General features: G+C 48.6%; 2 protein-coding genes across 13 annotated transcripts; one reads left to right on the plus strand and one right to left on the minus strand.

The window, feature by feature from the left end:
* The first annotated feature begins 253 nt into the window (after nt 1–253).
* On the plus strand, nt 254–19,366 carry NFYA (nuclear transcription factor Y subunit alpha). Of its 11 annotated transcripts, none has more exons than XM_054648631.2 (10): nt 254–392; nt 3,532–3,618; nt 6,031–6,117; nt 8,286–8,432; nt 10,507–10,638; nt 11,296–11,401; nt 11,864–12,030; nt 13,417–13,590; nt 14,804–14,905; nt 15,693–19,366. In XM_054648631.2, exons 2-10 carry the CDS (start codon nt 3,544–3,546, stop codon nt 15,744–15,746), a joined length of 1,044 nt encoding a protein of 347 aa, XP_054504606.1. In that variant the 5' UTR covers nt 254–392; nt 3,532–3,543; the 3' UTR covers nt 15,747–19,366. The 11 variants fall into 11 exon arrangements, with proteins under 11 accessions (XP_054504606.1, XP_077046552.1, XP_077046550.1 ...); XM_077190437.1 differs by having other exon boundaries at nt 11,882–12,030; XM_077190435.1 differs by having other exon boundaries at nt 6,031–6,114.
* A 1,971-nt stretch (nt 19,367–21,337) lies between these two features.
* LOC129130277 (triggering receptor expressed on myeloid cells 2) lies at nt 21,338–27,111 on the minus strand. 2 transcript variants are annotated; one of them, XM_077190442.1, is made up of 5 exons: nt 26,963–27,111; nt 24,364–24,702; nt 23,190–23,244; nt 22,934–23,070; nt 21,338–22,417 (listed from the first exon to the last, which is right to left on the minus strand). In XM_077190442.1, the coding sequence occupies exons 1-5, from the start codon at nt 27,000–27,002 to the stop codon at nt 22,338–22,340; spliced, it is 651 nt and encodes a 216-aa protein (XP_077046557.1). In that variant the 5' UTR covers nt 27,003–27,111; the 3' UTR covers nt 21,338–22,337. The 2 variants fall into 2 exon arrangements, with proteins under 2 accessions (XP_077046557.1, XP_077046556.1); XM_077190441.1 differs by having other exon boundaries at nt 23,190–23,247.
* Nucleotides 27,112–27,453: the final 342 nt, after the last annotated feature.

A 27,453-nucleotide genomic window follows, 5' to 3' on the forward strand; every position in this document is an offset into this window, starting at 1 on the left:
CCTCACACAGCATGGGGGTATTGCCGCACACAACACGGCGGTATCGGCTCACACAGCATGGGGGTATTGCCGCACACAACATGGCGGCGGCGCGCGCGGGGGGACCCTCTCCACGGTCCCGGCCCAGAACATTCCGGGCAGGGGGCGGAGCTTAGAGCCGGGCGGGGCCCGCCCCGCGCGCGCGCGCCGCGGCCCCCGCGCAGGCGCAGCTGCGCCGGGCAGGGCGAGGCGCGCGGTTGGGCGGCCGCGGCCGGGCGGGGCCCCGCCCCTCGCCCCCTTTGTCCGCGGTTGGGCGCCATTTTGCGCGGCGGGCGAGTGCGGGCGCTGATTGGGCTTCGGGGCCCCGCGGCGGAGCCAATCAGCGCGGGGCGCGGACCGGGCAGCGCGGCACGGTGAGCGCGAGCGGCCAATATGGAGCCCCCGCGCGCCGGGATTGGCGGGGCCGCGGCCACTCAGGGGCTGAGGGGGGAACCGGGGCCGGGCTCGGTTCGGCCGCGCCGGGGCCGCGGGGCGAGCGGGGCCGCGAGCAGCGGGGTCGGGTACACCGCGGCCGGGCGGGGGGCGCGGGGCCCAGCGAGGCAGCGGGGCCCGGCCTGTTCCCCCGGCGCGCTCCGCCCCGGGAGCCTCCCCCGTCCGGTGCCGGTGTGCGCGGTGCTGCTGCCCTGATGTGTCCGGCGGCTGGGCCGGTGTTCGGGGCAGCCGGGGGCTCGAGCCCACCGGGAGACCCCCGGGCCGGGGCTTCCCGCAGTGCCACAACAGCCCCGGCTCCACATGTCGTGCTCGGTCCGCCCCCGTGTTAAATCCGAAATCCCGCTCCGGTGTGGGCGTGCGGTGTCCCGGGAGCGGTGGATCCCGCGGAACGGAGCTCGTGGACACGGTCCGAGCGATGCTCCGGAGCTCTCGGGCTGTTCGTGGCACTGGTTTGCTCTTGGTGTGGGTTGGTTGTTGAGGAAACTGCTCCTGGTGGAGCTGTATTTGTATAAATATAAATGATGTGTGTTTTATATGTATATGTATAAATATTTGTACGTATTTTTGGAGCTATCCTGTGCAGGAGCAGGAGTTTAATGATCGTAATGAGTCCCATACAACTCAGTACATATATATATATATATATATATATATATATATATATATATATATATTTATATATTTATATATATATATATTTATATATACACTATAAAATATATACATATTTATATATTACATATATAAAAACATTTATATATATTGTGTACATAAATGCACATTTGTATATAATATATTTTATCTATTTTTAAATGTAATTATTTATATATATTTGTATATATATATATATATGTGGTGCCTATATAAATATCTGCTGCTAGGACTGGAGCACTCCCTGGTTCCCAGAGCATTCCCGGTGAGGAGGAGCTGCCCATGAGCTCACTGGGGGAGGAGCTGCCATCCTCTGCCATTGATTGATCCCTGATCATTAATATTTAACTTGGCTACTCTGTGTTTAACCAAGGGGATGAGATAATCCCTTGAATGGTGAGGATCCAAAACCTTGTCCAGAACTTCAGGCAGCTGCTGCAGAGTGTTGGGATTACAGAGCTGTTAATGTTTTAATTTAAAAAGTTTAAGGCAGAAATGAAGTATCCAGTGTGAAATTGAAATGGGAACCTGAAATTGAAATGGGAACCTGACAGCAGCATTTTCAGAAAGAATATTTATCTTCTTTTATTCTGGCTGTGAAAAAGTCTCAGGAAATGGGCAAAGGATGGGACTCAAACAGCAGCAGTAACCACAGCAACGGGTACAGAGAGTCTGTGACTTAATCCTGTCAGCATTCCTTGAAAAATGGAGGGAGCCAGAGGTTTTGTTGCTTTAGACTTGGAAAATTAAAAGTTCCAGGCTGTGGTTTCGTTCAGCGGTGTAGCAGGAACTTGTTCAGTCGTGGCATAAATCAAACACCTCACTAAAGCAGGAATTCTGCTGCTGTTGGGCCAGTGAGGAGAGAAGCAGTGGCAGGGAAAAGATGTTTTCATTTCAGCACAGTGGTGGTGATGTGTGCAGGGAAAGGGCCAAGGAATGAAGGGCAGCGAGAGGATGGAGATGCTGGGAAATCTGCTTCCCAAAATCCACGAGGGCTGTATTTGAATATAGAAATACTTGTTTAGGGAAGAAATTCTTCCCTGTGAGGGTGAGGATTTAGGAGCTGAGGCTGCCCCTGGATCCCTGGAAGTGTCCAAGGCCAGGCTGGGATGGTGGAAGGTGTCCCTGCCCACATCAGGGGGTGGCACTGGATGGTCCTCAATGTCCCTTCTCAGCCAAACCATTGCATGAGAGTAGGAGGAGAGGGAAGAAAAACGAGGAGAGAAACCTTCACACCTTAAGGTTCAATTTCACACCTGAAGGTTTTGCATTTCCTGAGCTTTCCCAGCAGTGCCACTCCCTTGTGTGGGCACCAGGCTGTGCAGACTCACAGAACTGGCGAAATCCATGAAATTTGGGCCAGAACTGAGGTGGTTTTGCTGCTCACTCAGCTTGGATGGGCCTGAAGTGTTTCCCCTGTTTATTGCTGAGATGGAGCAGCAAAAAATCCCGGGGGCAGCTCCTGGTTTGCTTGGCTTGGCAGCTGCTGGGGGACAGTGGGGATGGCATTGCCAGGCCTGGGGACAGTGGGGATTGGATTGCCAGGCCTGGGGACAGTGGGCATTGCCAGGCCTGGGGACAGTGGGCATTGCCAGGCCTGGGGACAGCGGGGATGGCATTGCCAGGCCTGGGGACAGCGGGGATTGCCAGGCCTGGGGACAGTGGCATTGCCAGGCCTGGGGACAGTGGCATTGCCAGGCCTGGGGACAGTGGGGATTGGATTGCCAGGCCTGGGGACAGTGGGGATTGGATTGCCAGGCCTGGGGACAGTGGGGATGGCATTGCCAGGCCTGGGGACAGTGGGCATTGCCAGGCCTGGGGACAGTGGGGATTGGATTGCCAGGCCTGGGGACAGTGGGCATGGCCAGGCCTGGGGACAGTGGGGATTGCCAGGCCTGGGGACAGTGGGCATTGCCAGGCCTGGGGACAGTGGGGATTGGATTGCCAGGCCTGGGGACAGTGGGCATGGCCAGGCCTGGGGACAGTGGGGATTGCCAGGCCTGGGGACAGTGGGCATTGCCAGGCCTGGGGACAGTGGGGATTGGATTGCCAGGCCTGGGGACAGTGGGCATTGCCAGGCCTGGGGACAGTGGGCATTGCCAGGCCTGGGGACAGCGGGGATGGCATTGCCAGGCCTGGAGACAGTGGGCATGGCCAGGCCTGGGGACAGTGGGGATGGGCATTGCCAGGCCTGGGGACAGCGGGCATTGCCAGGCCTGGGGACAGTGGCATTGCCAGGCCTGGGGACAGTGGGGATTGGATTGCCAGGCCTGGGGACAGTGGGCATTGCCAGGCCTGGGGACAGTGGGCATTGCCAGGCCTGGGGACAGTGGGCATTGCCAGGCCTGGGGACAGTGGCATTGCCAGGCCTGGGGACAGCAGATCACCTGATTTTTGTTGTTCTTGCAGGGCTGAGGCACCATGGAGCAGTACACAGCCAACAGCAGCAGCTCCACAGAGCAGATCGTGGTGCAGGCAGGGCAGATCCAGCAGCAGGTATGGAATGGGGAATGGGGGAGCCCTTTGCACCCCTCAGAGGGAACAGTTGGGATAAACCCCAAAGATTTCCTGTAAATCCAAGGAAATTGAGGGTTCTGAGCTCCTCCCTGAGGAGAGGTGGTGCCAGAGCCTGAGCTTGGACAGTGGAACCTTCTCAGCTGGGACTGAAAGGGCACCTGAGGACAACATTGGCCTCTGTGGCACTGAGAGATCCAATTTCTTATTTACCTGTGAACAGCACAGGAGCCAAACAGCAAATACCTCCCAGTTTGGAAAGAGCTTGGTTTCAATAGAACAATCCTGATTTTCCTGGGTTCCTGTTCACCTGACTTCTGTCACCTGGGCTCTGATGGCACCTGCCTGGAAGTCAGAGTAAATGTGGTTTTTAGAATGCACTTACTATATCTTTTAAATTAAATAAAATTTATAAATTTTTATATAACTACAAACATTTCTATAAAATTAAAATGAAAATGCAGGTGTACATGTTACCAAATTTCAGTGTAGCAGGAAGTTTGCAAAATGGTAGTGACATGGGGAAAGTAAAATATAAAAATATAGTAAAACATCCCTGAAAATGGAGGAAACAGAATATTAACAGAAACAATCAGTTGTCCACAAGAAAAATTCCCCCAAAGTTGAAAAAGGCTCTGTTCAAGCCCACAGAGGTTTCCTCCAGCTTTACCAAATGAACATTTGTAGAGATTCTTTGTTTCAGAATAACACATGGAGCAAAAAAACCCAGACAGACCAGGAATTCAACCAACCAAGGAGCTTTGGATGAACTCATCCATCCCACAACGAAATTCATGTTTCAGTGTGCAAAACACCAGGGCTGAGTTTAGAGGCCTTACTGATTTTGGCTGCTCAGCTTTCCATATCCAGATGTGGGATGTGTTTCCAGCTGCTGCTGAATTTTTGCTGCATCTTCTGCTGTAGTTTGAGGAGGTTTGGTGCTTTGCCATGCAAAGGGCTGAGCCTCTGGATGATGTTTTCAGGGAGAGCTGCTTTGCTTTGGCCTCAGCAGGGACCAAACCCTTCCACTGGGTTTAGCTGGAGTTGATTTTTTCCAGCCAGAACAAGAATTGCACTTGAGATGAAAACATTTTATATTAAGGATTATCTGAAATACCTGTTTGCAGCAGATAACCAAAGATGTAGTTGGGTTATTGACATTTTCCAGGTGAAAAGGAGATAAAATCAACTCTTGGCTTTCATTTTCAGTACAACTTCTTCAAGCCTGTGTCTGATGTGAAACATTTTGCTAAAATGAGTTGTTTCACCAGGCTGTTGCAGCACTTGGGAGGGAGCTGTCCTTCATCTCCCCATGCTTAACACAGTTACTGGGAGTATTTTGGGACTCTTAGCAAAGAGGCTAAAGATAGAAAAGGATTGAGCTGTGACTGCTCCTGCAGCCTCTCCAGACTGTCCCTCAGGGTCACTGGTGGGCACACACCAACACAGGGGTGGCAGAGATGAGCTCAGACTGCTGCAGGAAGGGTTTGGTTGGGATAAACTAGTGTGCCCAAAATCTGCAACCCTTCACTGTGCCAAAACCTGGGCTGTGAGCAGACTGAAACCCTGAAACTGAGCTTGAAATCCTGCCAAATGACCCATCCTGTTCCCTGTGAGTTGCAATACTGAAGCCTGAAAGTTCAAAACTAAAACCCTGAAACTGAGCTTGAAATCCTGCCAAATGACCCATCCTGTTCCCTGTGAGTTGCAATACTGAAGCCTGAAAGTTCAAAACTAAAACCCTGAAACTGAGCTTGAAATCCTGCCAAATTACCTGCCCAAAATTACCTATTCCTGTGGGTTGGAATATTGAAGCCTAAAACTTCAAAACTAAAACCCTGAAACTGAGCTTGAAATCCTGCAAAATTACCTATTCCTGTGAGTTGGAATATTGAAGTCTGAAAGTTCAAAACTAAAACCCTGAAACTGAGCTTGAAATCCTGCAAAATCACCTGCCCAAAATTACCTATTCCTGTGAGTTAGAATATTGAAGCCTGAAACTGAGCTTGAAATCCTGCAAAATTACCTGCCCAAAATTAACTATTCCTGTGAGATGGAATACTGAAGCCTGAAACTTTAAAACTGAAACTGAGCTTGAAATCCTGCAAAATCACCTGCCCAAAATTACCTATTCCTGTGAGTTGGAATATTGAAGCCTGAAAGTTCAAAATTAAAACCCTGAAACTGAGCTTGAAATCCTGCAAAATCACCTGTCCTGTTCCCTGTGAGTGGGAATATTGAACCCTGGCAGTGCAGTTCCAGGGAACTCCATCCTCAGTTTTGCTGAAATTCCCATTCCTCGTGTTCGTGGAGCAGAGTGTGTGATCCCACCCCCTGTGCCAGCAGTGTGTTGTGCATTTCCATGTTTCAAGCTCTCCCTGTTCCTGTTCCCAGCAGCAGGGAGGTGTCACAGCTGTCCAGCTGCAGACTGAGGCCCAGGTGGCATCGGCCTCAGGCCAGCAAGTCCAGACCCTCCAGGTAGTGGTGACCTCTCTGATTGTGTTTCTGAGCACTGCATGACCCTCCCCAGCAGCACATATCTAATGCTGTGTTTTTCCCAGGGTGTCCAGGAGGAGCAGGGGGATGTGGAGCAGGAATTTCTGCTTGGGTGCTGCCTCTGGGGTTTGCATTGGAGCTGTTCCCGTTGGTGCATGGCAGGGATTCTGGGAGGGAATAAAGTTCAGGGAGATTTTTCAAGTTATGAGCGGCAAAATGAGGAAGGAGCAGTTGGGATAAAGCCCAAAGATTTCCTGTAATTTCAAGGGAATGAGGGTTCTGAGCTCTTCCCTGAGGAGGGCTCTGCCTTCACTGCATGGGGCACACAGAGGTGGGGCCAGAGCCTGAGCTTGGACAGTGGAACCTTCTCAGCTGGGGCTGAAAGGGCACCTGGGGACAAAATTGGCCTCTGTGGCACTGAGAGATCCAATTTCTTATTTACCTGTGAACAGCACAGGGAAACCCAGGAGCCACCACGTGGATCCAAACAGCAAACACAGCCCAGTCTGGAAAGAGCTTGGTCTCAGGGTGAAGTGTTTCCTGTCTTGCAGCCTCCTTAACTCACCCAGCCTTTCCAGGAGCCCTTTGTAGAGCAGTTGACAGAGCCTGGGCAGCTGTGGCAGTTTTGCACTCAGGATTCTGCTTTTGTTTGGTTTGTAATTCTTCAGAGCAGGGTGGTTCCAAGGGGCTGGGATGGCCCTGCCAGCTGCAGAATTAACACAGCATTTTTTATGTTCGGAGTTCAACTCTCAGATGCTGCCTCACTTGGATTGCTGGGTTCACTGGGACCTCTGGTTGTTGTTATGTCCTTCCCACCTTTTTTTTTCTCCTAGTTTGCCTTGCTGTGATTCATTAACAAAAAGCCTGGAATGTCTCTTGTTTTCCTTTCTGCTTCTTGGATATTGTGCTGCTGCCTGTGCTTCTCTGTGCTGACCTGAGCATGCTCCTCCTCCCTGTGTGACCCAGCCCAGGGGCTGAGGGCTTTGGATGGGACATGGACAGGCTGAGGGACAGAGTGGGGACCTGCAAACTCCAATTCCCAGGGCAGGATTTGGCTCCTCACCCTCTGGGATGTGAAACCCAGGAACTCGGTGGCTTTACCACATTGTGATGTTCTTGTTCCTGAACAAATCAGATTTTGTGATCCCCTGAGTTCATCAGACTGATTTTGTATTTAGGCTGTGGAGGTAGAGTATTTTTCAAGATGTGTTTGGGCAATTTGGGGCCATGGCAGGGTGAGGGGGTTCAAACAGAGAGGTTTTCCCCTTGTTTTCTTGGGCCTTTTTCCCAGTGACCAGAGAGATACCAGGTCCAAGAGTCCAGAGATTCTCAGGCCAAAGTTACCTCAGAATCCCAGACTGGTCTGGGTGGGAAGGGACCTTAAAGCTCACCCAGATCCCACCCCAACACCTTCCCCTATCCCAGTGTGCTCCAAGCCCTGTCCAGCCTCTCCTTGGACACCTCCAGGGATCCAGGGGCAGCCACAGGTGCTCTGAGCAGCCTGTGCCAGGGCCTGCCCACCCTCACACTTGATAATTATATTTATATATTTATATATTTATATTTTATATTTATAATTTTATATTTATATTTATAATTTATATTATCTATCCAATCTAAATCTTTTTTGGGCCCGGAAGTGGCTGCTGCTCATCCACTTTGACTTTTCCTCCCTGAACTCCATTTTGTGTTGCTCCAGTTACAGTTTCCCTCCATAACCATGGAGAGTTTTTTCTCCAGCACATCCCATGCTCCATCCATGTCAATTTGGAAATGGGAATGTTGTAGGCATAAAATTGAAGAGAGCTGAAGGCACCTCAGAACAGAGTTCTCTCACTAGGAACCTCAACTAAAAAATCTAAAAAATCTCAATAGGAACCAAAACTAAAAATCAGTAATTGCAAGGTGAATAATGAAGTTTTTTATCCCACTTTGCTCTTGGGCTGTGCATGAAGGTAGTCCTTGTGGCTGAAAAAATATGATTTTCATGCTTTATAACAACTAGACTGCAAGAGGAGCAGATAACTCACTAAATCCCTGGGAGCCAGAGCTGGTTTGAAGCAGCTCAGTGCCCGTTCCCCACACACAGGCTGGGCAGGGGTGGGCTCTGGGGCTGTTCTGGTGGGGTTTTCATTGTTATTTTGTTGTTGCAGGTGCAGGGGCAGCCTCTGATGGTGCAGGTGAGCGGGGGGCAGCTCATCACCTCCACAGGCCAGCCCATCATGGTGCAGGCCGTGCCCGGGGGCCAGGGCCAGACCATCATGCAGGTGCCCGTGTCTGGCACACAGGGGCTGCAGCAGGTGAGACACCCTGGGGGCACTGCACGGCTCTGGGGCACTGCCACTGCCACACAGCACCCCAAAACCAGCCTGAGCTGCTGCTGCTGCTGGGGGGCTCTGGCACGCTGGCAATGAGTGGAAGTCCTTTATGAACTGGTTTTTGTATGGCCTGGTGCAAAGATTTTAGTGCTAAAACACAGCTGGCTTGGTTTGGGGTTTTTCATTGTGGAATGATTGGGGTTGGATGAGACCTTAAAGCTCATCCAGTTGCACCTTCCTGGCATAGGCAGGGCCACCTTCCTATGGGGTTTTTCATCATGGAATGATTGGGGTTGGATGAGGCCTTAAAACTCATCCAGTTGCACCTTCCTGGCATAGGCAGGGACACCTTCCTATGGGGTTTTTCATCATGGAATGATTGGGGTTGGATGAGACCTTAAAGCTCATCCAGTTGCACCTTCCTGGCATAGGCAGGGCCACCTTCCTATCTGAAAAACTTCCTATGAAAAACTATCCTACCTGAAAAACTTCCTATGGGGTTTTTCATCATGGAATGATTGGGGTTGGATGAGGCCTTAAAACTTATCCAGTTGCACCTTCCTGGCAGAGGCAGGGACACCTTCCTATGGGGATAGGGGTACCTGTGATAGGGGTACCTGTGATAGGGGTACCTGTCCTGTGGGATACCTGTGATAGGGGTACCTGTGATAGGGGTACCTGTCCTGTGGGATACCTGTGATAGGGGTACCTGGCATGTAGGATACCTGTGATAGGGGTACCTGTCCTGTGGGTACCTTCCCACAGAGCAGGATTTTTGTTTGTTGAGCAAAAGCAGGCTGAGGTGGTGCTTGGTAGCTCTGGCACAGTGGGAATGAGTGGAAGTCCTTTATGAGCTCAGTTTTTATGGTTTATGGCCTGGTGCAAAGATTTTAGTGCTAAAACACAGCTGGCTTGGTTTGGGGTTTTTTATTGAATGATTTGGGTTGGATGAGACCTTAAAGCTCATCCAGTTGCACCTTCCTGGCATAGGCAGGGACACCTTCCTATGGGAATAGGGTACCTGGCATGTGGGATACCTGTGATAGGGGTACCTGGCATGTGGGATACCTTCCCACAGAGCAGGATTTTTATCTCTTGGGATATTTTATCTGGCCCTTGCAATCTAGTTGGGGATCTGGTGCCTGTTCAATTTATGGCTCAGAAAGAGGATTTTTAAAAAAAAAAAATTATTTAAGAAAGCTTCTTGTGAGTAATTTGTGCTTGAGCCTCTCTAATGTGTGATGGCTGAAGGGGGATTTAAACATCCCTGGTGCACAGGAGGCAGTAGTGAAGGAGGTACAGAAAATGGATTTTTTTGGAAGTAATTACTTGTTTAAAAGACAGTTGGTAAATTGAAGGAGGTGGCTGAAGTGTTGCTGAAAAGCAAAGGGAAGAACTGTAACCATGGCATAATGGAAGTGTCCTGATGATTTAGGATGGGATTTAGGAACCCAGCACAGTCCAGGAAGGCAAATGATGTCTTGGTGTTTTGAGAGGTTTATTTAACATTTCCTTTGTTGTAAACCACTGTAATTTGTATGAGGTTCTTCTCAGTCTGGTTGGTGGAGGAAAATCCATAACTATGTTTTTAAACACAAACTTCAAACCATATTCCAGCTCTTCTTCTTTTTTTAATCTGAGAATGTTCCACAGTGGTGGAAAGACTCTGCAAAGCTGAGGACAACTTTATAAATCCCAGAAACACTTCTGAGTGCTGGATAATTAACACCCCCCAGATGTCTTAAACCTCAGTCCTCCTCTTCCACCTGCCTGTCTGTTGCCAGTGGATGTGAATAATTGATTTCTCCTGAGTGATTTATTGTGCAAGCAGTGCAGAGCTGCTGGAGCACGGTGACCCAGCTCCCTCTGCCCTGTGTGGCTGTGTCACAGGGAGCAATCCATCCAAACTCCTCATTCTGGAAAAAGAGAAGACTCCCTTGCTTCCTTTTTCTGTGCAACACTAAATCACCCTCAGAGATGACTTGGTCATGCTGAGGCTGAGGAGGGAGAAATCAGAGGCATAGTTAATGTTCCTTTCTGACTCTTTCTTCCACAGATTCAGTTGGTCCAGCCAGGTCAGATTCAGATTCAAGGTGGGCAGGCTGTGCAGGTACAGGGGCAGCAGGGCCAGACCCAGCAGATCATTATACAGCAGCCCCAGACTGCAGTTACTGCTGGCCAGACACAGGTAACTGCACCAGCATGAAAGGCTTTTCTGCAGAGGAACAGGAAGAGAAACTTTTTAAGATGTGGTTAAGTAAAAAAAAAAAAAATAAAAAAAAAAATTAAAAAAGGAATTATTAATATTGAGGAGAACTTGAGAAATAAGTGTCATGTTCTTGTAGTGTTTCATACATGACTCTGGGGCAGAAAAATCAGATTGCATGTTTTTCTCCATCGTGTTTCTGTATTTTATTGGTTCGTGGTTGTTTTTGTCTCTTTGTTGAATTTTGAAAACATGAAGCATTGCTAATTCCATACTTGGGCCATTGTGTGCAGTAGTCCACAACACCTGGGGTTTCTGCTGATGCTTTTGGTTAGGGGCCAAAAATTAAATTTTGGAGCAGAACAGTTCTTCCTTTCACATCTTCATAGTGAGACAGGAAACTTAGAATTTGGGCTTTTTTCATTATTATTGAACTGTTGGAAAATGCATCCTACATGTGCTTCAGGTGTTTGATCTCCAGGTATTTGCCCTGTGCTCCAGCCTATTTCTTACTGCTGCTAATGAGGCAGCAGAAAGAGACACCTGGAACACCTCAAGCACCATGTGTTCATTCAGGTATTGTAAATACTGTGAAAAAGAGGCAATTTGTGACGTTTTTGTGCTCTTTGTTTTGTTCAGACCCAGCAGCAGATTGCAGTGCAAGGCCAGCAGGTTGCCCAGGCTGCTGAGGGCCAGACCATCGTGTACCAGCCTGTGAATGCTGATGGGACCATCCTGCAGCAAGGTAGGAGGGCTGGGAGGAGCCAGGGCACCTCTTGGAGAGGCTTTTGATTTATTGAGGTGTTTGTGTGCTCTGCAGGAATCCACTCCAGGGTTCCTTCCCCAGAAACAGAAAATCTCCTTGTCTCTGGCAAGGGCTGGTAGAATAAAACCCCTGAATTTTGCTTTTCCACCTCAGGAGTACATGGTTACTCACAGTGAGGTTACAAATGCAAAAACCAGGAATTCTGATGGAATTTAATCCCTCACTGTAGCACTTTCCTGACTCTCTGCATGTTTTGGAAGGATGAATGGGTAAAACACAGAAGTGGGACTAATGCTGTTCCCTTCTTTTTGTGTGCGTGTTTCTGTTTCTTTTTTCTTTCTCTCTCTCTCTCTCTTTTGGTTTTTATTTTTTTTTGTCTTGTTTTTTCTTCTTTTTCTTTTTTTTTTTTCCCCTTTCCTTTTGTGTTCTACTTCCTTAAAGTTACAGTCCCTGTTACAGGCATGATCACCATTCCTGCAGCCAGCCTGGCTGGAGCCCAGATTGTCCAAACAGGAGCCAACACCAACACCACCAGCAGTGGCCAGGGGACGGTGACAGTGACACTGCCAGTGGCTGGGAACGTGGTCAATTCAGGGGGAATGGTCATGGTAGGTGTGAAATGCCCACTGCTGCCTCTGGAGGCTGAGCTTTGAGGTGTTTTCTACTCAAATCTAGCAGGATTTTCACAAGGGTAGGGATGGGATAGTGGGAATGGCTTGGGTGGGATATTGGGGAGGAATTTCTCCCTGGAGTGTGGGGAGGCTCTGGCACAGGGAGCCCAGAGGAGCTGTGGCTGCTTCATCCCTGCTTGGAGCAGCCTGGGATGGTGGGAGGTGTCCCTGAAGGTCCCTTCCAGCCCAAAGCATCCTGTGATTCCCTGGTTCTCTGATAACCTCTTGTCTGAGACTGAGATACCATGGTCACTCCTCTCTGTAAGTTCCATTAAACAAATGAAATATTCAGCTTCAAAGGCCTGGATCCTGCTGTGATCTTTGCTCTGGACTTTCTCCCACAGTAGAAACTGAAATCCAAACTGAGCTGTGAGCTGATGAGCAAAGGTTTATATTTATTCACTTCTGATTTTCTTGAGGATCCCCTAGGATTTGTTTCCATCATTTACAGAGGTTTTTCCTGGCAATTCCTGTTCCTTTGTAGTGTGAGCCTCTTGAATGTTGCTGGTCCCCACTAGATGTCAGCAGCTCTGCAGTGATGCTCTGAAATGAAATAATTGAAATAAAAAATAACCCAAAAGAAAAGGAAGCACCAACCATGTCCTATTTGTTTAATTGTCCAAGAAGCAGCAGCACAAGGAATTGTATTGAAATGTTCCCTTTATTGTCACAGACATATTTTATGAAAAATCCTTTTGCTAGGATTTTTTTTCTCCTGAGAAGCTGAGAGGCCTCAGAAACAAAATGCAAACAATGGTTATCTGCTACTGTGGAATGCAACAGGTCCATCTTTGATTAATCTCATGTGGTTGTTTTTAATTAATGGCCAATCACAGCCCAGCTGGCTCGGACTCTGGTCAGTCACAAGATTTTATTATCATTCATTTCTTTCAAGCCTTCTGATGAAATCCTTTCTTCTATTCTTTTAGTATAGCTTGAATACAATATATATCATAAAATAATAAATCAGCCTTCTGAAACATGGAGTCAAGATCCTCATCTCTTCCCTCACCTGGGACCCCTGGGAACAGCACCACACTTTATCAGGAAAACCCAGCAGGACTGAGGAGGAATTGTTGGTTTAGATTGGTTTTGCAGAGGTTTAGATTGCTTTTGCAGAGGTTTAGATTGCTTTTGCAGAGGTTTTTAGATGGGTTTTAGACTGTTTTTGCAGTTTGAGAACAGCTTCGTTGCTCCTTTTCATTTAAGCAGCTGCATTACCCGAGCAACGCCTACTTTCTATTTCAATATTGGGCTTTTTAATGCCATTTCTGTGTTCAGTTTGTGCTGAGCTGCAAGCACTAAACCCCCCTGTGTGTACAGATGGTGCCTGGAGCTGGCTCAGTCCCAGCCATCCAGAGGATCCCCTTGCCTGGAGCAGAGATGCTGGAAGAGGAGCCCCTGTACGTCAATGCCAAGCAGTACCACCGCATCCTGAAGAGGAGGCAGGCACGGGCCAAGCTGGAAGCAGAGGGAAAAATCCCCAAAGAGAGAAGGGTGAGAATAAAACTCAGATTTAACACGGGGTTGCTCTGTGACAAAGGCACAGAATCCCACCTGGGCTGGAAAATGAGGGTTGGAATCTTGGTGTTCCTCAGTTTTGCAGTGGTTTTGATGTTGTCGATGAGCTGCATCAGAGTAAATTTTTGAAGTCCCTTGAGGATAATTCTGCTTATTTTGGGTGGTTTTGAGAGTGTTTGGAGCTGTGTGTGAGCATGTACTGACTGTCAGCAGAGTGTCTGTGGGGCAGGGGATGGATGGGGACTGGAAATTTCCTCTGGGAAAGCAATGACTGGGAATTTCTTTTAGGAAGGCAGTGACTGGGAATCTGTGGGACAGGGGATGGTTGGGCACTGGGAATTTCCTCTGGAGAGGCAGGGACTGGGAATTTCTTCTGGGGAAAGCAGTAACTGGGAATCTTGTGGCACAAAGGATGGATGGGGACTGGGATTTCCTCTGGAAAAGCAGTGACTGGGAATTTCCCCTGGGAAGGCAGTAACTGGGAGTCTTGTGAGGCAGGGGATGGATAGGGACTGGAATTTCCTCTGGAAAGGCAGTGACTGGGAATATGTAAGGCAGAGGACAGATGGGGACTGGGAATTTCCTTTGGAAAAGCAATGACTGGGAATTTCAGCTAGGAAGGCAGTGACTGGGAATCTGTGGGGCAGGGGATGAATGGACACCGGGAATTTCCTTTGGAAAGGCAATGACTGGGAATTTCTTCTGGGGAAAGCAGTAACTGGGAATCTTGTGGGACAAAGGATGGATGGGGACTGGGATTTCCTCTGGAAAAGCAATGACTGGGAATTTCAGCTAGGAAGGCAGTGATAGGGAATCTATGGGGCAGGGGATGGATGGGGATTTGAATTTCCTCTGGTAAAGCAGTGACTGGGAATTTCCTCTGGAAAAGCAGTGACTGGGAATTTCCCCTGGCAAGGCAGTGACTGGGAGGGTTGTGGGGCAGAGGATGGGTGGATGGGGACTGGAATTTCCTCTGGAAAAGCAATGACTGGGAATTTCAGCTAGGAAGGCAGTGACTGGGAATCTATGGGGCAGGGGATGGATGGGGACTGGGATTTCCTCTGGTAAAGCAGTGACTGGGGATTTCCTCTGGAAAAGCAGTGACTGGGAGGGTTGTGGGGCAGAGGATGGGTGGATGGGGACTGGGAATTTCCAGGAATGCTCCCTGAGCTGCCCTCCCTCCCTGCAGAAATACCTGCACGAGTCGCGGCACCGGCACGCCATGGCCAGGAAGCGGGGAGAGGGCGGCCGCTTCTTCTCCCCCAAGGAAAAGGACAGCCCTCACATGCAGGTGAGTGGGCTCTGGGGCACATCCCCTCCCAGCCCTTCAGGACACACTCCACAAGTGTCTCTGTGCTGCTTGCTTTGGGTTTTGGGGCTTGGCTGCTTGTCCCTCCCTGCCTCTGAATTTTTCGTCTGCTGCCCCTTGGCCCTGCCTGCCTTTAGATTTATTCCAAGCGTAAAATAAATAAAAGCTGGGAATAAAACCTCCTGTCACTGCTTGTGGAGAGCAAGGGGTGTTTGCCCTGAGGAATTAAATGACAATAATGTAGATGGAAGTGTGTTCACTTTGTAGTTCTTAGGATAAATGCACACAAACATTCTGTGTGTGTAAAAGAGCCTTTCTGGCTGGGGACTGGGGTGGTCTTTCAGGACATCAATGAAAGGTAGAGACTCCTTATCTTTACATCTGATAGAAAATTTAAAAATGGGAATATCTGATTCTTAGCTGCAGCTTGATTTGCATAAAAGGTGCAAGGCATTTTTCAAAGGAAGGGACATAATGGAGTAGAATGAACAGGTTCTGTGGTTGCTCAGTGCTCTAGAGCAGTCCTATGCCTTTAGGGAGTGTTTCTTATTTTCAACTAAAATAATTTCTAAATACTGGTCCTAAATAGCAGAAACAACAAATTCCCTGGAGGTAGTCAGGATTTTTGTGTCCTGTAAAACTCAGGAAAAGCAGGACAGAAAAGTTTTGGGGATCAAGGGAAGTGCAGGATTGTCTCCTCCTGATGGTTGTGCGTGGTTCTCTCTGCCTCATGGAAAAATGTGGAATTTCCACCCTTTTGTGTCTGCAGGATCCAACTCAAAGCAACGAAGAAGCAATGACACAGATGATCAGGGTCTCCTAACCCCTGCTTCCAGGGAAAAACACCTGAAGGGAATTCCCACCCCTCCTGCCAGCCTGTCCTGCCTGCCCAGAGTGCCCAGTGAATCCTGGAGGGGGACAATCTCCATGTCACAGCCTGTCCTTTTCCACAGAGCGAGCACCACGTGTTGAGGACGTGCTTGAGGTTACAACTCTCCAAACAGAACCTTCCAGAACTCCTCGGTGCCCTCTCCTGATCCAGCACAGGGAATTCAGAGTCCGAGTGCTCATCTCTGCTTTTCCTTCATTTTCCCACCTCAGCCCTGTCCAGGGGCAGATCCCAGCTCCTCCAGCCAGCACTGAGTGGCTGCACCACAGGGCTGGGCTTGAGATTTGTTATTCCATCCACTCCTCACCCCTCTGGACTTGGTTTTCCCTGAGCTGGGCATTGCTGTTGCACTTCTGACCCTGGCAGAAACTGAAGGGGATTCTTTTCAATTCCACCTTGTAAATGTGTAAAGAAGCTCTTCTCTGGGAAAGGTTCAGCCATCCAATCAGTGCTAGAAATAGTCAAGATTACTGCAGGACTCGATGTGTTGTGTCTCTGTTGCGAGTGGGGTGGGAGAGGGAGATGTGGGGGGGATTATTGGGTCAGTAAATCAGTCTCTGCCTGGGTTTGGATGTTCATTGCCAGTCCTTGTTGCTTTGGAAGAAAACTGGATGTGAGTACAGAAAGGATTGAAGCTTTTCAGTGACTCTCTTCCAAAGGATTTTTTTTTTTTTTTAAATCTTTTTTTCTCACCTGCCAGTGAAGTCCACGGTTCCTCCAAGAGATGTGGAGCCCCCAGTGTCACAGTGGTGCCACTTGGCCATGCCTGGGATGGAGTTTCTGATGCCTGAATCATTTCTACAGTTCCAGAGTGAGGGATTGTTCAGGACAGCAGCAGCTGGGGCAGCTCAGCCTGAGCTGCCTGAAGGACTCAGCAGATACTGATGAACCTTTCATGCTTTTTATAAATTAAGCTCTTAAAAACAAAACAGAAGTGGCACTTAGCAAAGGAGCAATACTTACATTATTAAAAAATAGGATTTTCCCATGACCTACAGCTGGCTTTGTCTGAGCATCTCCACAGAACAGAGTTTTAATTTAGATTCTAAGCCTGCTCTATTATAATTTGAATTTTGGTGATGGGAGCAGTAGTTAAAAGCATTTAACAGGTGATTTCTCCCCATTGCACTGCTCACCTTGATGAGTTACACAGCTGCTCTGGGGATCATCTGCCTGCTGGAATCCCAGCATCTCCAGGTTTTTTTGTGTCCTGTAGCTCAAACTGGATCACAGCAGTGAAATTTGGGGTTGGGAATGTGCTGGGTGAATGTGAACCTGGCCAGGTGAAGCTGCAGAGTGAGGAAATGCTGACAAGGATGGGTGAGACTGGGTTCAGTCCAGTGAATGCTGAATTCAAGTGACAAGGAAATGCAGCTTGGAAATGACATTTCCTCCCTCCCATCTTTTCCCATTTACTGGAAGCTTATGGCTAAGGACGAAGTGGAGGAGACAAACCAAGAGGATACAAAAGAACAGAGCCTGGAAAATTCTGTTTCCTTTGGATGAAATAAAAATACTAAACCTGAGAGGGAGGAGGAATGTTGGATCCTTGCTGTGAGCAGGGAGTCCTGGAGGAAGAGGGAGCCTGTTCAGGTGGAGGGACAACGAGGAGCTGCACAGGGGTTTGGGATTGGATCTCTGAGGGCAGCTGAGCTCCTTCTGTGATCCTGCTGGGATTGGATCTCTGAGGGCAGCTCAGCTCCTTGCTGTGGTCCTGCTGGGATTGGATCCCTAAAAGAGGCTCAGCTCCTTGCTGTGATCCTGGTGCGATTGGATCTCTCTAAAAGAGGCTCAGCTCCTTGCTGTGATCCTGCTGGGATTGGATCTCCAAGGGCAGCTCAGCTCCTTGCTGTGATCTTGATGTGATTGGATCTCTAAAAGAGGCTGAACTCCTTCTGTGATCCTGCTGGGATTGGATCTCTAAAAGAGGCTGAGCTCCTTGCTGTGATCCTGCTGGGATTGGATCTCTCTAAAAGAGGCTCAGTTCCTTGCTGTGATCTTGGTGTGATTGGATCTCCAAGGGCAGCTGAGCTCCTTGCTGTGATCCTGCTGGGATTGGATCTCTCTAAAAGAGGCTCAGTTCCTTGCTGTGATCCTGCTGGGATTGGATCTCTCTAAAAGAGGCTCAGCTCCTTGCTGTGATCCTGCTGGGGTTGGATCTCTCTAAAGGCAGCTCAGGCTCAGCTCCTTGCTGTGATCCTGGTGAGGTTGAATATCCAAGGGCAGCTCAGTTCCTTGCTGTGGTCCCAGCTCCTGTCCCTCCCACACACTCAGGGACACTCAGGGACACCTGCAGCTGCAGGAGGAGCTGCCCTGGCTCCTGCCAGGCCAATCCATCTCCTTCCTTTCAGTTTCTGTCCCAGCTTAGATGAGTCACCTGACACTCTGCTCACAGCTCTTAATTGGGATTTATTTCTAATAATTCCAAGGGCATTTTTAACATCAATGGCATCCTCAGGGCCTCTGGTTGCTTCTGCCTTAAATCCTTGTCCAGTTCCAGCGCTGGTTTTGCTCAGCTGGCACCTGAAACTCACCCAGCATTTCCTGGGCTCTCCCCCATGCCAGGAATGTGCAGCTCTCCTTAAGGGATTTTAGTTGAATTTGCAGCATTACTGTCAATTTTTCTTTTTTTTGGAGCATCTGTACATTTTGTTGGTGGAATATTTTTGTGCTGGAGTCAGACCCTCTCTGTGATGTTTTTTGCTCTTCAGTTGATGGTAAATCTCTGTCCTGAAACACCTTTTTGAGAGCTGGAAATTCAGGAAGCAAGATTATTGCTCTGACATAGATTTTGTTTCATTTTTTAAAATAAATAATTTACTTTTCTTAAAGAACTTGCAAACTTTTTCCCAATATCCCTTCATATCTAGGTTCTCTGATCTGCTGTTGTAGGTTGTGTGTGAAGAAATAAAGATTTGTGTTCTAGAAAGTCTTATTGTTAATATTTTAAATAGTGATGTGAAAGCCCAAGTGCTCCTATCATATTTTTTTCCTTTGTTTTGTGTTCTGTGTATCACTGCTGAAAGTTTGTGTTTATTTGGTGAGGTTGGAGCCAGCAGCCAACACCACGGTACCAAAAACTTCTGCTTTCATTTGCAGGCAAATCTGTGAAAACTGGAGACGTGTCCAGTTCAAACCTCCCTAGTAATTAAATTATAATTCTTTGTAGATTGGCTACACTTGAGCAAAAACTTCACTTTAGGGGTGAGGATGAAAGAAGAGGTTTGGGGAGAAAAGTGTTTGATTGACCCGGAGCAGTGAAGCATCAAACCCATCAAAACCCAGATTTATAGGAGTGTAAAGATCAGGATTTGGAAGGAAATGGTCCTCAAGTGATGCTAAATGCATGTTAAAAAGAGGGGAAAAATCAACTTTTCTTTGTGAAGGGGCGTGGGAGGGTCCTGAGCTTAACGTAACGTCAGGCAAAGTTTGTACATAGTTCAAAGTTTTTAATTTTTTTTATATGATGCATTTTTTCAAGTGTATTTTGGTCTTTAATAGATGCAATTGTAAGTACTGTGTACACTCTCCAGCTAATAAAATTTATAAACTGAGGAGTTTTTGCTGTGTGTTGGGAATTCTGTGATGGGCCGGGGGAGGGCAGCACAAACTTCCACATCAACATTTCACCATCTCAAAACCCCCAGAGCACAAAGCTGGCAGTCATGAATTCAAATTGGTCAATGCAGTGATGATGACACACAAAAAATAACCCTAATGCAAACAAACAAACAAAAAAAAAAAAAAGAAGGAAATGACAGCATGTAAGAGATCAGAGAATGGGAAGCTGGGCAGGAAATGAGGAGAACAATCATGCAAGCCTGTTTGGGAAGTTAGAATCAGTTTCTTTATTATGATGTAATTTTCAAGCTTCTTTTTTTTTTTTTTTCAGACAATTTGCAGTAGAATAATAAAATCATCTTGGATATAATGGTAAAAAAAGCTTGGTGTTGTGTAGTCACACCAAAGCAGTCAGCAAGAAATTTTACTTTTCTCTCTCACCCTCACCTTCAGCACTGCAGAGTCACTCACAGAGCAGATTTTATCCAACCCAGGATGTATTCCCTGCCTTTCCACCTTCTTCCCTCCCCTGCCACCCAATAGCTAGGCTGGAGTCTTCCTGCAATCTTGATATCCAAAAATTAAACCCAGTTTTGTGTCCTGTTCAGCATCCTCGGCCTGTAGCTCACGGAATTAGGAGGAAAATCTCAGCAAAATTTGGGGATTTATCCATAATCCCTGAGGGATGTTTGCTCATATCCCCACGATCACAGGATTCTGCAGTTGGATCCACAGGGCTGTAATTTGTAATAAAGTCAGGCTGGATTTGTCCTGGAGGACAGGTGTGTGTTAATAAACAACAAACAGGGAAATACAGAGTTATTTCTGAAATACAGAGTTATTTCCAACAAATCACTACATTGCAGTGTAAATTCCCCCCCAGGAGCTCAAGCTGATGACAATTGATGCTATAAAGCAGACAAATATTTTCCAAGAAGCCCCTTGTTTATTAGAACACGTCAAATGCATCGCTTGTCTCTCTGAAGCCCAGGAAAAATCTCATAGGTTTAAAATAAAGCAGATTTTTTACCACTTGGCTGAATCTCACCAGAATGGGCAGTAATTGCTACTCTGATGGTGAATATTCCAGGGGAAGGAGCTGACTTGGCCTGGCTGTGGTGCTGTATCAGCTGCTGCCAGACACGAGCAGTTTCCTGTATTTGGGTTTGTAGCTCCCTGCTATTTAAAAAACTGAGTCATTTTGAAAAGGAAATGCACCCCAGCTTTCCTCTGGGTTTGCCCACCAAGGTGCTGTGCTGTTAGAAAAGTGCAATTATTTTCCAGAATTCTGCATCCAGGTCTTTCTTTTCTCTCACCCCCTCACCACCCTCAGCAGCTGGGTACAAACTGAGCCACCTGGTTTTGACTGAAGTGGTTTTGGTTTCTGGACATCAGCCTCGGTCATGTCCCACCATGTCCCACCATGAATTTCAATGGTGGGAATTGAAATTTGTCAATTTCTGGACAAAACACAGAACTACTCTAAAAACGAGAACCCAAAAGTGTAATTAAAATAAGCAAATACTTCCTCCCTGCCTCATGAAATTGGGGAAGAGCAGAGGGGATGTGTGCTAAAAGGGAATGTGAGCTTTAACGGGGCTTTGATCAGAGTTACCTTGAATTTGGGACAGAATTTTGCACCCAACGCAGAGCTGGAGTTTCCTGTTGGCTCTCACAGGATGGGAGCACTGAGGGACAGGGAGTTCCTTTTTCTTGGTTGTTTTTTTTTTTTTTTGCAAACAGCCCCAAAAGTTCTGATGAACCTCGAGTTGTGATTCATTGAGGGGGGAGAGAGGAAAAAACAACCCCCATAGAGTGTGCAGGTCACAGAGCCAACGTCAGCACAGAGGGAACAGGGGAAGGGAAGGACAGAACCAGCCCCAGAAATGTTTCTGCCCCAAACCCATTTGGTTTTGATTAATACAATCCCACCAAATTGCATTCATTGGTTTTGATGGTAATCAGTAAGTCATTGATTAATTTCTTTTTATTTCCTTGGAGATGTTTTTATTTCAGATGGCAAATTCCTCTCTGTGAATGCAGTCATAGAGCAAGTCACCGTCCAGACCAGGAGAGAGCAACAAACACAGATTTTCTTCCCCAAAAGTTGCTGATTTAAGACTGAGAACCTCACAGTGTTGGGAGGGAAAGACCTTGGAAAGACAAAGGCTGCCAGACGTCCCACCATGAATTTCAATTTCTGGACAAAACACAGAACTACTCTAAAAACGAGAACCCAAAAGTGTAATTAAAATAAGCAAATTTCAGTCATTGCTTCTGTGGGCAGTGAGAGGTTGGGCTCTGAGCTGCTGCTCCTGCTGGCTCTGGACGTTCCAGCCTGTCCTGCTGGCTCTGAGTGCTCCTGGATGTTCTGAACACTCCAGGGTGTCCCAAGCATCACCCCTGGCTCTGGGACACGACTGTCACCTGCAGGAACCCACGCCAAGCCAGAGAAATCAGCTGGATTTTACTCAGTTTTGCAGGGAAAAAGAAACGTGAGTGCCCAAGGGTTTGGAGCCTGGGAGAAAACACAGGGAGACCAACAGAGAGAAAGCTCCTATGTTCAAAAAGTCCCCTCAGAGAGGAGAAGCTGGCTCAGGGGTGCAAGGGGACCCCATCCCTGTCCTGGGGTGTCCTGCAGCTCCTCACACCTTTCCACAGGGGTTTTCTCCAAGCATCCCCGCTGTCCCAGGCAGCTTTTGGGAGTTGCTCTTCCTCACCTTGGAAGGACAGAATCTGTTGTCACCTGAGGTGACAGGAAGTTGATGGGTGTCAGTTCAGCCCATGATGGAATGGTGCTGGGAATGAGGTCTGGAATAACTGCCTGGGGGTGTGACACCAAGGGGAAGAGGTGATGAAGAAGATGGGAACCTCTCCAGACCTGTGTTTAGTAGTGATCCTTTTCTTATGGCAGGCGGCCTTTTCCATGGATCTGCCTTTTCCATGGATTCCCTTTGGCTCGGCTCACGCAGAGCTCTCCCAGGAGAGGCCGATTCCATCATGTCCAAGGTCGGCAGGGACTGGGAGCACCTGCTGCTCACCTGCTGGAATCCATAAAGGTAGAGGGTTTTGAGAAAATGGTAAAAAAGCAGGCCCCAAAAAGCCAGCAAGGACAGAGAAATGCCAAGATAGCAGAAAGAGTTTTAGGCTGCAGCTTAGACATGAGAAATAGAACAATAAGCCTGTGTGCTTTGTCCTTTTTGGTTGCAACAAATTGACTTAATGTATATTTTAGAAGGCTAACATGAACGAGCCATTGTGTTAGAAAATAGGCCGCTATTGTTTTAACTGAGGCTACGTGTGCTCCATGTAATTGGGTAGAAGTAATGTCAATATGCTTTTGCTCTATGTGTGATTGGCTGAAACTTGGGAAGATTTTGCTTTATGCTGTGTTGTAACATTACGTTTCTTTGGCATTCTGCTTAAATCAGTGAGCTGTTCACATCGAGTGTCTCCATTGTTAAGTGTTGAGACTGATGTTGAAATAAAACGGCTCAAGGCACTGATTTTTGAGTGTCCCGTTCTGTTCGAGTCTGTAAATAGTTGCCAGTGGCACTCACCCAGTTCTGGGTTCTGCCCTCTCTCCCTGTTCTTCCTGCTGTGGGCAACAGCCCCAGCCAGCACAGCCACCACGAACTTGGCCACCAGGAATCCAGCCAGGATGTAGAAAACGGTGAAATCCACGTCAGGAGGGGGCCTGTGGGGAACCAGAAACACAACCATGAAGAGGATGGTCCAACCCTGAAAAAATCTCTTGTGATGCTGCCTTAGTCCTCGGAAGATTGGAGATCTCAGCACGAGGAGGTTTGGGCTCACCTGGAGATGCTCTGCACAGCTCTGGGCTCCTCTGGCACGTGGGTCACCAGGTCAGCTGCTGATGGAAACACAACAGTTTAGTCTGCAGCTATTTCTGGGTGATGTTCAAGCTGGGCAGGTAACCCAGGGGCACTGGGAGCAATGAGGATGTGTCAGATACCCTCTAACAGTGAGGCCACACTGCTGGAAATCAGGAATAAAGAGAGGCAGTGAAACACAGAACCTCCTTAGAGCGAAACAAAAGTAGACGTTGACTCAAGTGGGCCCTGGGAAGCTGCAGACACCCACGCAATACCAATAGAAACCTGTGAAATTCCAGTAGGAACATGTGAAATTCCAGCAGGAACCCATGAAATTCCAATAGGAACCTGTGAAATTCCAATAAGAACCCATAAAATTCCGATAGGAACCCAGGAAATTCCAGTAGGAACCTGTGAAATTCCAATAGGAACCCATGAAATTACAATAGGAACCTGTGAAATTTAAGGAGGAACATGTGAAATTCAAGTAGGAACCTGCGAAATTCCAATAGGAACCCATGAAATTCCAGCAGGGACATGTAAAATTCCAATAAGAACCTGTGAAATTCCAGTAGGAACCTGTGTATTTCCAGTAGGAACATGTGAAATTCCAACAGGAACCCATTAAATTCCAGTAGGAACCCATGAAATTCCAACAGGAACCCATTAAATTTCAGTAGGAACCTGTGGAATTCAAGTAGGAACCTGTGAATTTCCAGTAGGAACCTGTGAAATTCCAACAGGAACCCATAAAATTCTGATAGGAACCCATGAAATTCCAATAGGAACCTGTGAAATTTCAGTAGGAACATGTGAAATTCAAGTAGGAACCTGTGAAATTTCAGTAGGAACCTGTGAATTTCCAGTAGGAACCTGTGAAATTCCAACAGGAACCCATGAAATTCCAGCAGGGACATGTAAAATTCCAATAAGAACCTGTGAAATTCCAGTAGGAACCCATGAAATTTCAGTAGGGACATGTGAAATTCCAATAAGAACCTGTGAAATTCCAGTAGGAACCCATAAAATCCCAACAGAAACCTGCGAAATTCCTCGAGGAACCCCTGAAATTCCTTGAGGAACCCCTGAAATTCCTCGAGGAACTCCTGAAATTCCTTGAGGAACCCTCCAAACTCGGCCCCCCCATCACGTACCCGCCAGCACTTCCACCTGCACCCTCCTCAGGCTCTGGGTGTGGCCCAGGAACTCCGTTTGGCACTGGTAGAGCCCCGCGTCCTCCCGGCGCAGGCCCCTGATGGTGACGGTGAGGAGCCCGGCGCGGGCGTTGTCCCTGATGGAGGTGCTGCCCCTGCTGGGCCTGGGCAGGGGCAGCCAGGCGGGCGGGGCGCTCACCACGGGCTGGCAGCGCCGCCGGCCCAGCTGCCGGCACCAGCTCTTCTCCCGCCACCACTGCCGCGCGTCGTACGAGCAGTTGACGGAAATGGTGTCGCCCTCCACGGCCACCACGGTGACGTTCTCGGCAGCGCAGGATGCTGCGAGGGACGGAGGGATGGAGGGATGGAAGGATGGAAGGACAGAGGGATGGAAGGACAGAGGGACGGAGGGATGGAGGGATGGATGGATGGAGGGATGGAGGGATGAAAGGACGGAGGGATGGAGGGACAGAGGGATGGAAGGACAGAGGGATGGAAGGACAGAGGGATGGAGGGATGGAGGGACAGAGGGACAGAGGGATGCAAGGACGGAAGGATGGAAGGACGGAAGGATGGAAGGACGGAGGGATGGAAGGACGGAGGGACAGAGGGACGGAGGGATGGAGCGATGGAAGGACGGAGGGATGGAAGGACGGAGGGATGGAGGGACGGAGGGACAGCAGGACACAGGGAGGAGTGAGCCAAGGCTCTTCCATGTCCACCCCTCATTGTGGGGATGCTGAACGTCATTTTCATTGTCTTGTGAGGTCACCTGTAGGGCTGTCACCTATGGGGCTGTCACTTGTGGAACTGTCACCCATAGGGCCTCACCTGTAGGACTGTCACTTGTGGAACTATCACCCATAGGGCCTCACCTGTAGTGCTGCCACCCATATGGCTGTCACCTGTAGAGCTGTCACTTGTGGAACTGTCACACATATGGCTGTCACCTGTGGAGTGTCACCTGTGGGGTTAGCACCTGTAGGAGTGTCACCTGTGGGGTTAGCACCTGTAGGAGTGTCACCTGTAGGGCTGTCACCCATAGGGATGTCACCTGGGGGGCTGTCACCGGTAGAGCTGTCACTTGGGGAACTGTCACACATAGGGCTATCACCTGTGGAATGTCTCCTGTAGGGCTGTCACCCATAGGCTGTCACCTGAAGGATGTCTGTCACCCACAGGGCTATCACCTGTTGAGGGCTGTCACCCTCAGGGTTGTCACCTGTCCACTTTCCCCATGACCAACCCACTGTGCTCAGATCATGGCTCAGATGCTCTGGAATTTGTCCCAGTGACACCTCCAAACCAGTGCCCTGCTCACTGGTTCCTTCTGAATCCCAGTTATCAAATCCAGTTTAACTTTTTTTTCCACCCCATCTTTTAATACCTTACTAATTTTAACCATGTTGACAACTGGTCTTTGTCTGCATGACTTTTTTTTTTTAATTGTCTTGGTTCCTTATTTGTAATTTCCATTCCTCTTTGTGACAGGCAGAGGGGACAGTCTGAGCTATTAATACTTCCAGAGAGACATGCAGTGTGGTATTTGTGGAAATCTCTATTTCTAGTGAAAAAAAGTCACAGGCAAATGCGTCTGTGGGATCATAAGTAATGATAAAACAGAAGTAAATTTAAAAATAGGCTCTTGTGAGGACTTTGTGCTGGCTGAGCCTTTTAATAACACTTCTTACAATCATTTCAACAATTGTAAGTGAATTGTAAACTAAAAACCATGAAGTTCTTTCAGCTTGACTTGAAGAAGACCTAAAATGGATCTGTGCAATCCAACACCTACAGGGCTTTATCCTGATGTGTTGCTCCAGTCAGAGTTTACCTCATGGAATATCCAGTCCAGTCCTGTTCAATCCCTCCAAAACTCTTGAACTGCTTCTCCCATTTCCCCCTCCCTCCTCCAGCTCTGCCCCTCCAGCCCCAGAATTCCCACAGCACTGCAAAACATCTCTCAAATCACTGAAAGATTCCCTGATGTCCCTCTGGAAAATTTGTCATTCTCTTTTCAACCAACTCTGCTGACAGATCATGAACTGTTGGTGCTCCTTCTCTCTTCCTGGGTGCCACTGGCCAAAGCACAGTGAGCTTTTCCCAAACTCATCCCAGTTTTTGGGACAGGGTCCTGTGCTCCCACAGCCCGAGTCTGCTGCCTTTCCCTGCTGTGAGGATCTGGGATCCCCAAAGCCCTGCAGAGAGCCCCAGCTGGGCCCTGCACCTCATTTCATTCCTTTCCAAGCTGGAAAACCCAGGTGTCTGGGATTTCAGAGCTGTGCCCTTCACTGGGTTTCATTTCCCTCGCCCTGAACCCCACCTGTGATCATTTGCATCTATGTAAATGCCATTTGCTAATGCAAACAACCCAAGATTTTGCAATTTCACGTTGCAAACGGGACTTCTCCCATCAGTGGTTCCTGTTCTGACTCAGAAGAATCCCTGTGAGGAAACCTGGGAGCTCTGGGATCCCCCTTTGATGGGTGACCCTTTGGTAAATAAAGGGAAAACTGAGGATGGAGCCTTCAGACAGAGACAAAGCTTTGCCCCAATCCTTTCCCCTTTACCTGACCCCAAAACCACGTGTGGATCTTACCTGACAGGAGGAGCAAGGTGAGGTTCAGGAGCTTCTCCATGGGGCTGAGCAGAGAAGGAGCAGGAGAGGAGCAGGAGAGGAGCTGGAGAGGAGCAGGAGAGGAGCAGGAGAGGAGCTGGCTCAGCCCAGGGGCAGCTCCTCTCCCCCTGCTCGCTGGCCCGGAAGGAAGGAGCACAGGAACTTGGCATCTTCTTCATCCTGCACATTGAGCAATGCTCCAGGGACAGGCATTGCCCTCGTGGGCTGGAAATTCAGGCATCAGCACTGCCCAGCTCAGGCAGCCCTGGAGGGAGCAGCACAAGGTGGCCTGGGGGTCTGCTCCCAGCAGAGCAGGATCTCATGGAACCATGGAGCAGGATCTCATGGAACCATGGAATCCCACAGTGGTTTGGGTTGGAGGGACCTTAAAGCCCATCCAGCTCCATCCCTGCCATGGCAGGGACACCTTCCACCATCCCAGGCTGCTCCAGGCCCTGTCCAGCCTGGCCTTG

Source organism: Agelaius phoeniceus, chromosome 25 (genome assembly GCF_051311805.1).
Source record: "Agelaius phoeniceus isolate bAgePho1 chromosome 25, bAgePho1.hap1, whole genome shotgun sequence".
NCBI classification, from domain to species: Eukaryota; Metazoa; Chordata; class Aves; order Passeriformes; family Icteridae; genus Agelaius; species Agelaius phoeniceus.

What these genes read in the sequence shown, in the direction of transcription:
- LOC129130277 (XM_077190441.1), bottom strand. Translation starts at nt 27,002, where the DNA reads ATGGAGAAGCTCCTGAACCTCACCTTGCTCCTCCTGTCAG. An exon ending in GCTGTGCAGAGCATCTCCAG is followed by an intron (nt 23,071 to 23,189) that starts GTGAGCCCAAAC and finishes GGTTCCCCACAG; the next exon opens with GCCCCCTCCTGACGTGGATT. An exon ending in AGGGCAGAACCCAGAACTGG is followed by an intron (nt 22,418 to 22,933) that starts GTGAGTGCCACT and finishes TATGGATTCCAG; the next exon opens with CAGGTGAGCAGCAGGTGCTC.
- NFYA (XM_054648631.2), top strand. Translation starts at nt 3,544, where the DNA reads ATGGAGCAGTACACAGCCAACAGCAGCAGCTCCACAGAGCAGATCGTG. An exon ending in TTACTGCTGGCCAGACACAG is followed by an intron (nt 10,639 to 11,295) that starts GTAACTGCACCA and finishes TGTTTTGTTCAG; the next exon opens with ACCCAGCAGCAGATTGCAGT. An exon ending in AAATCCCCAAAGAGAGAAGG is followed by an intron (nt 13,591 to 14,803) that starts GTGAGAATAAAA and finishes CCCTCCCTGCAG; the next exon opens with AAATACCTGCACGAGTCGCG.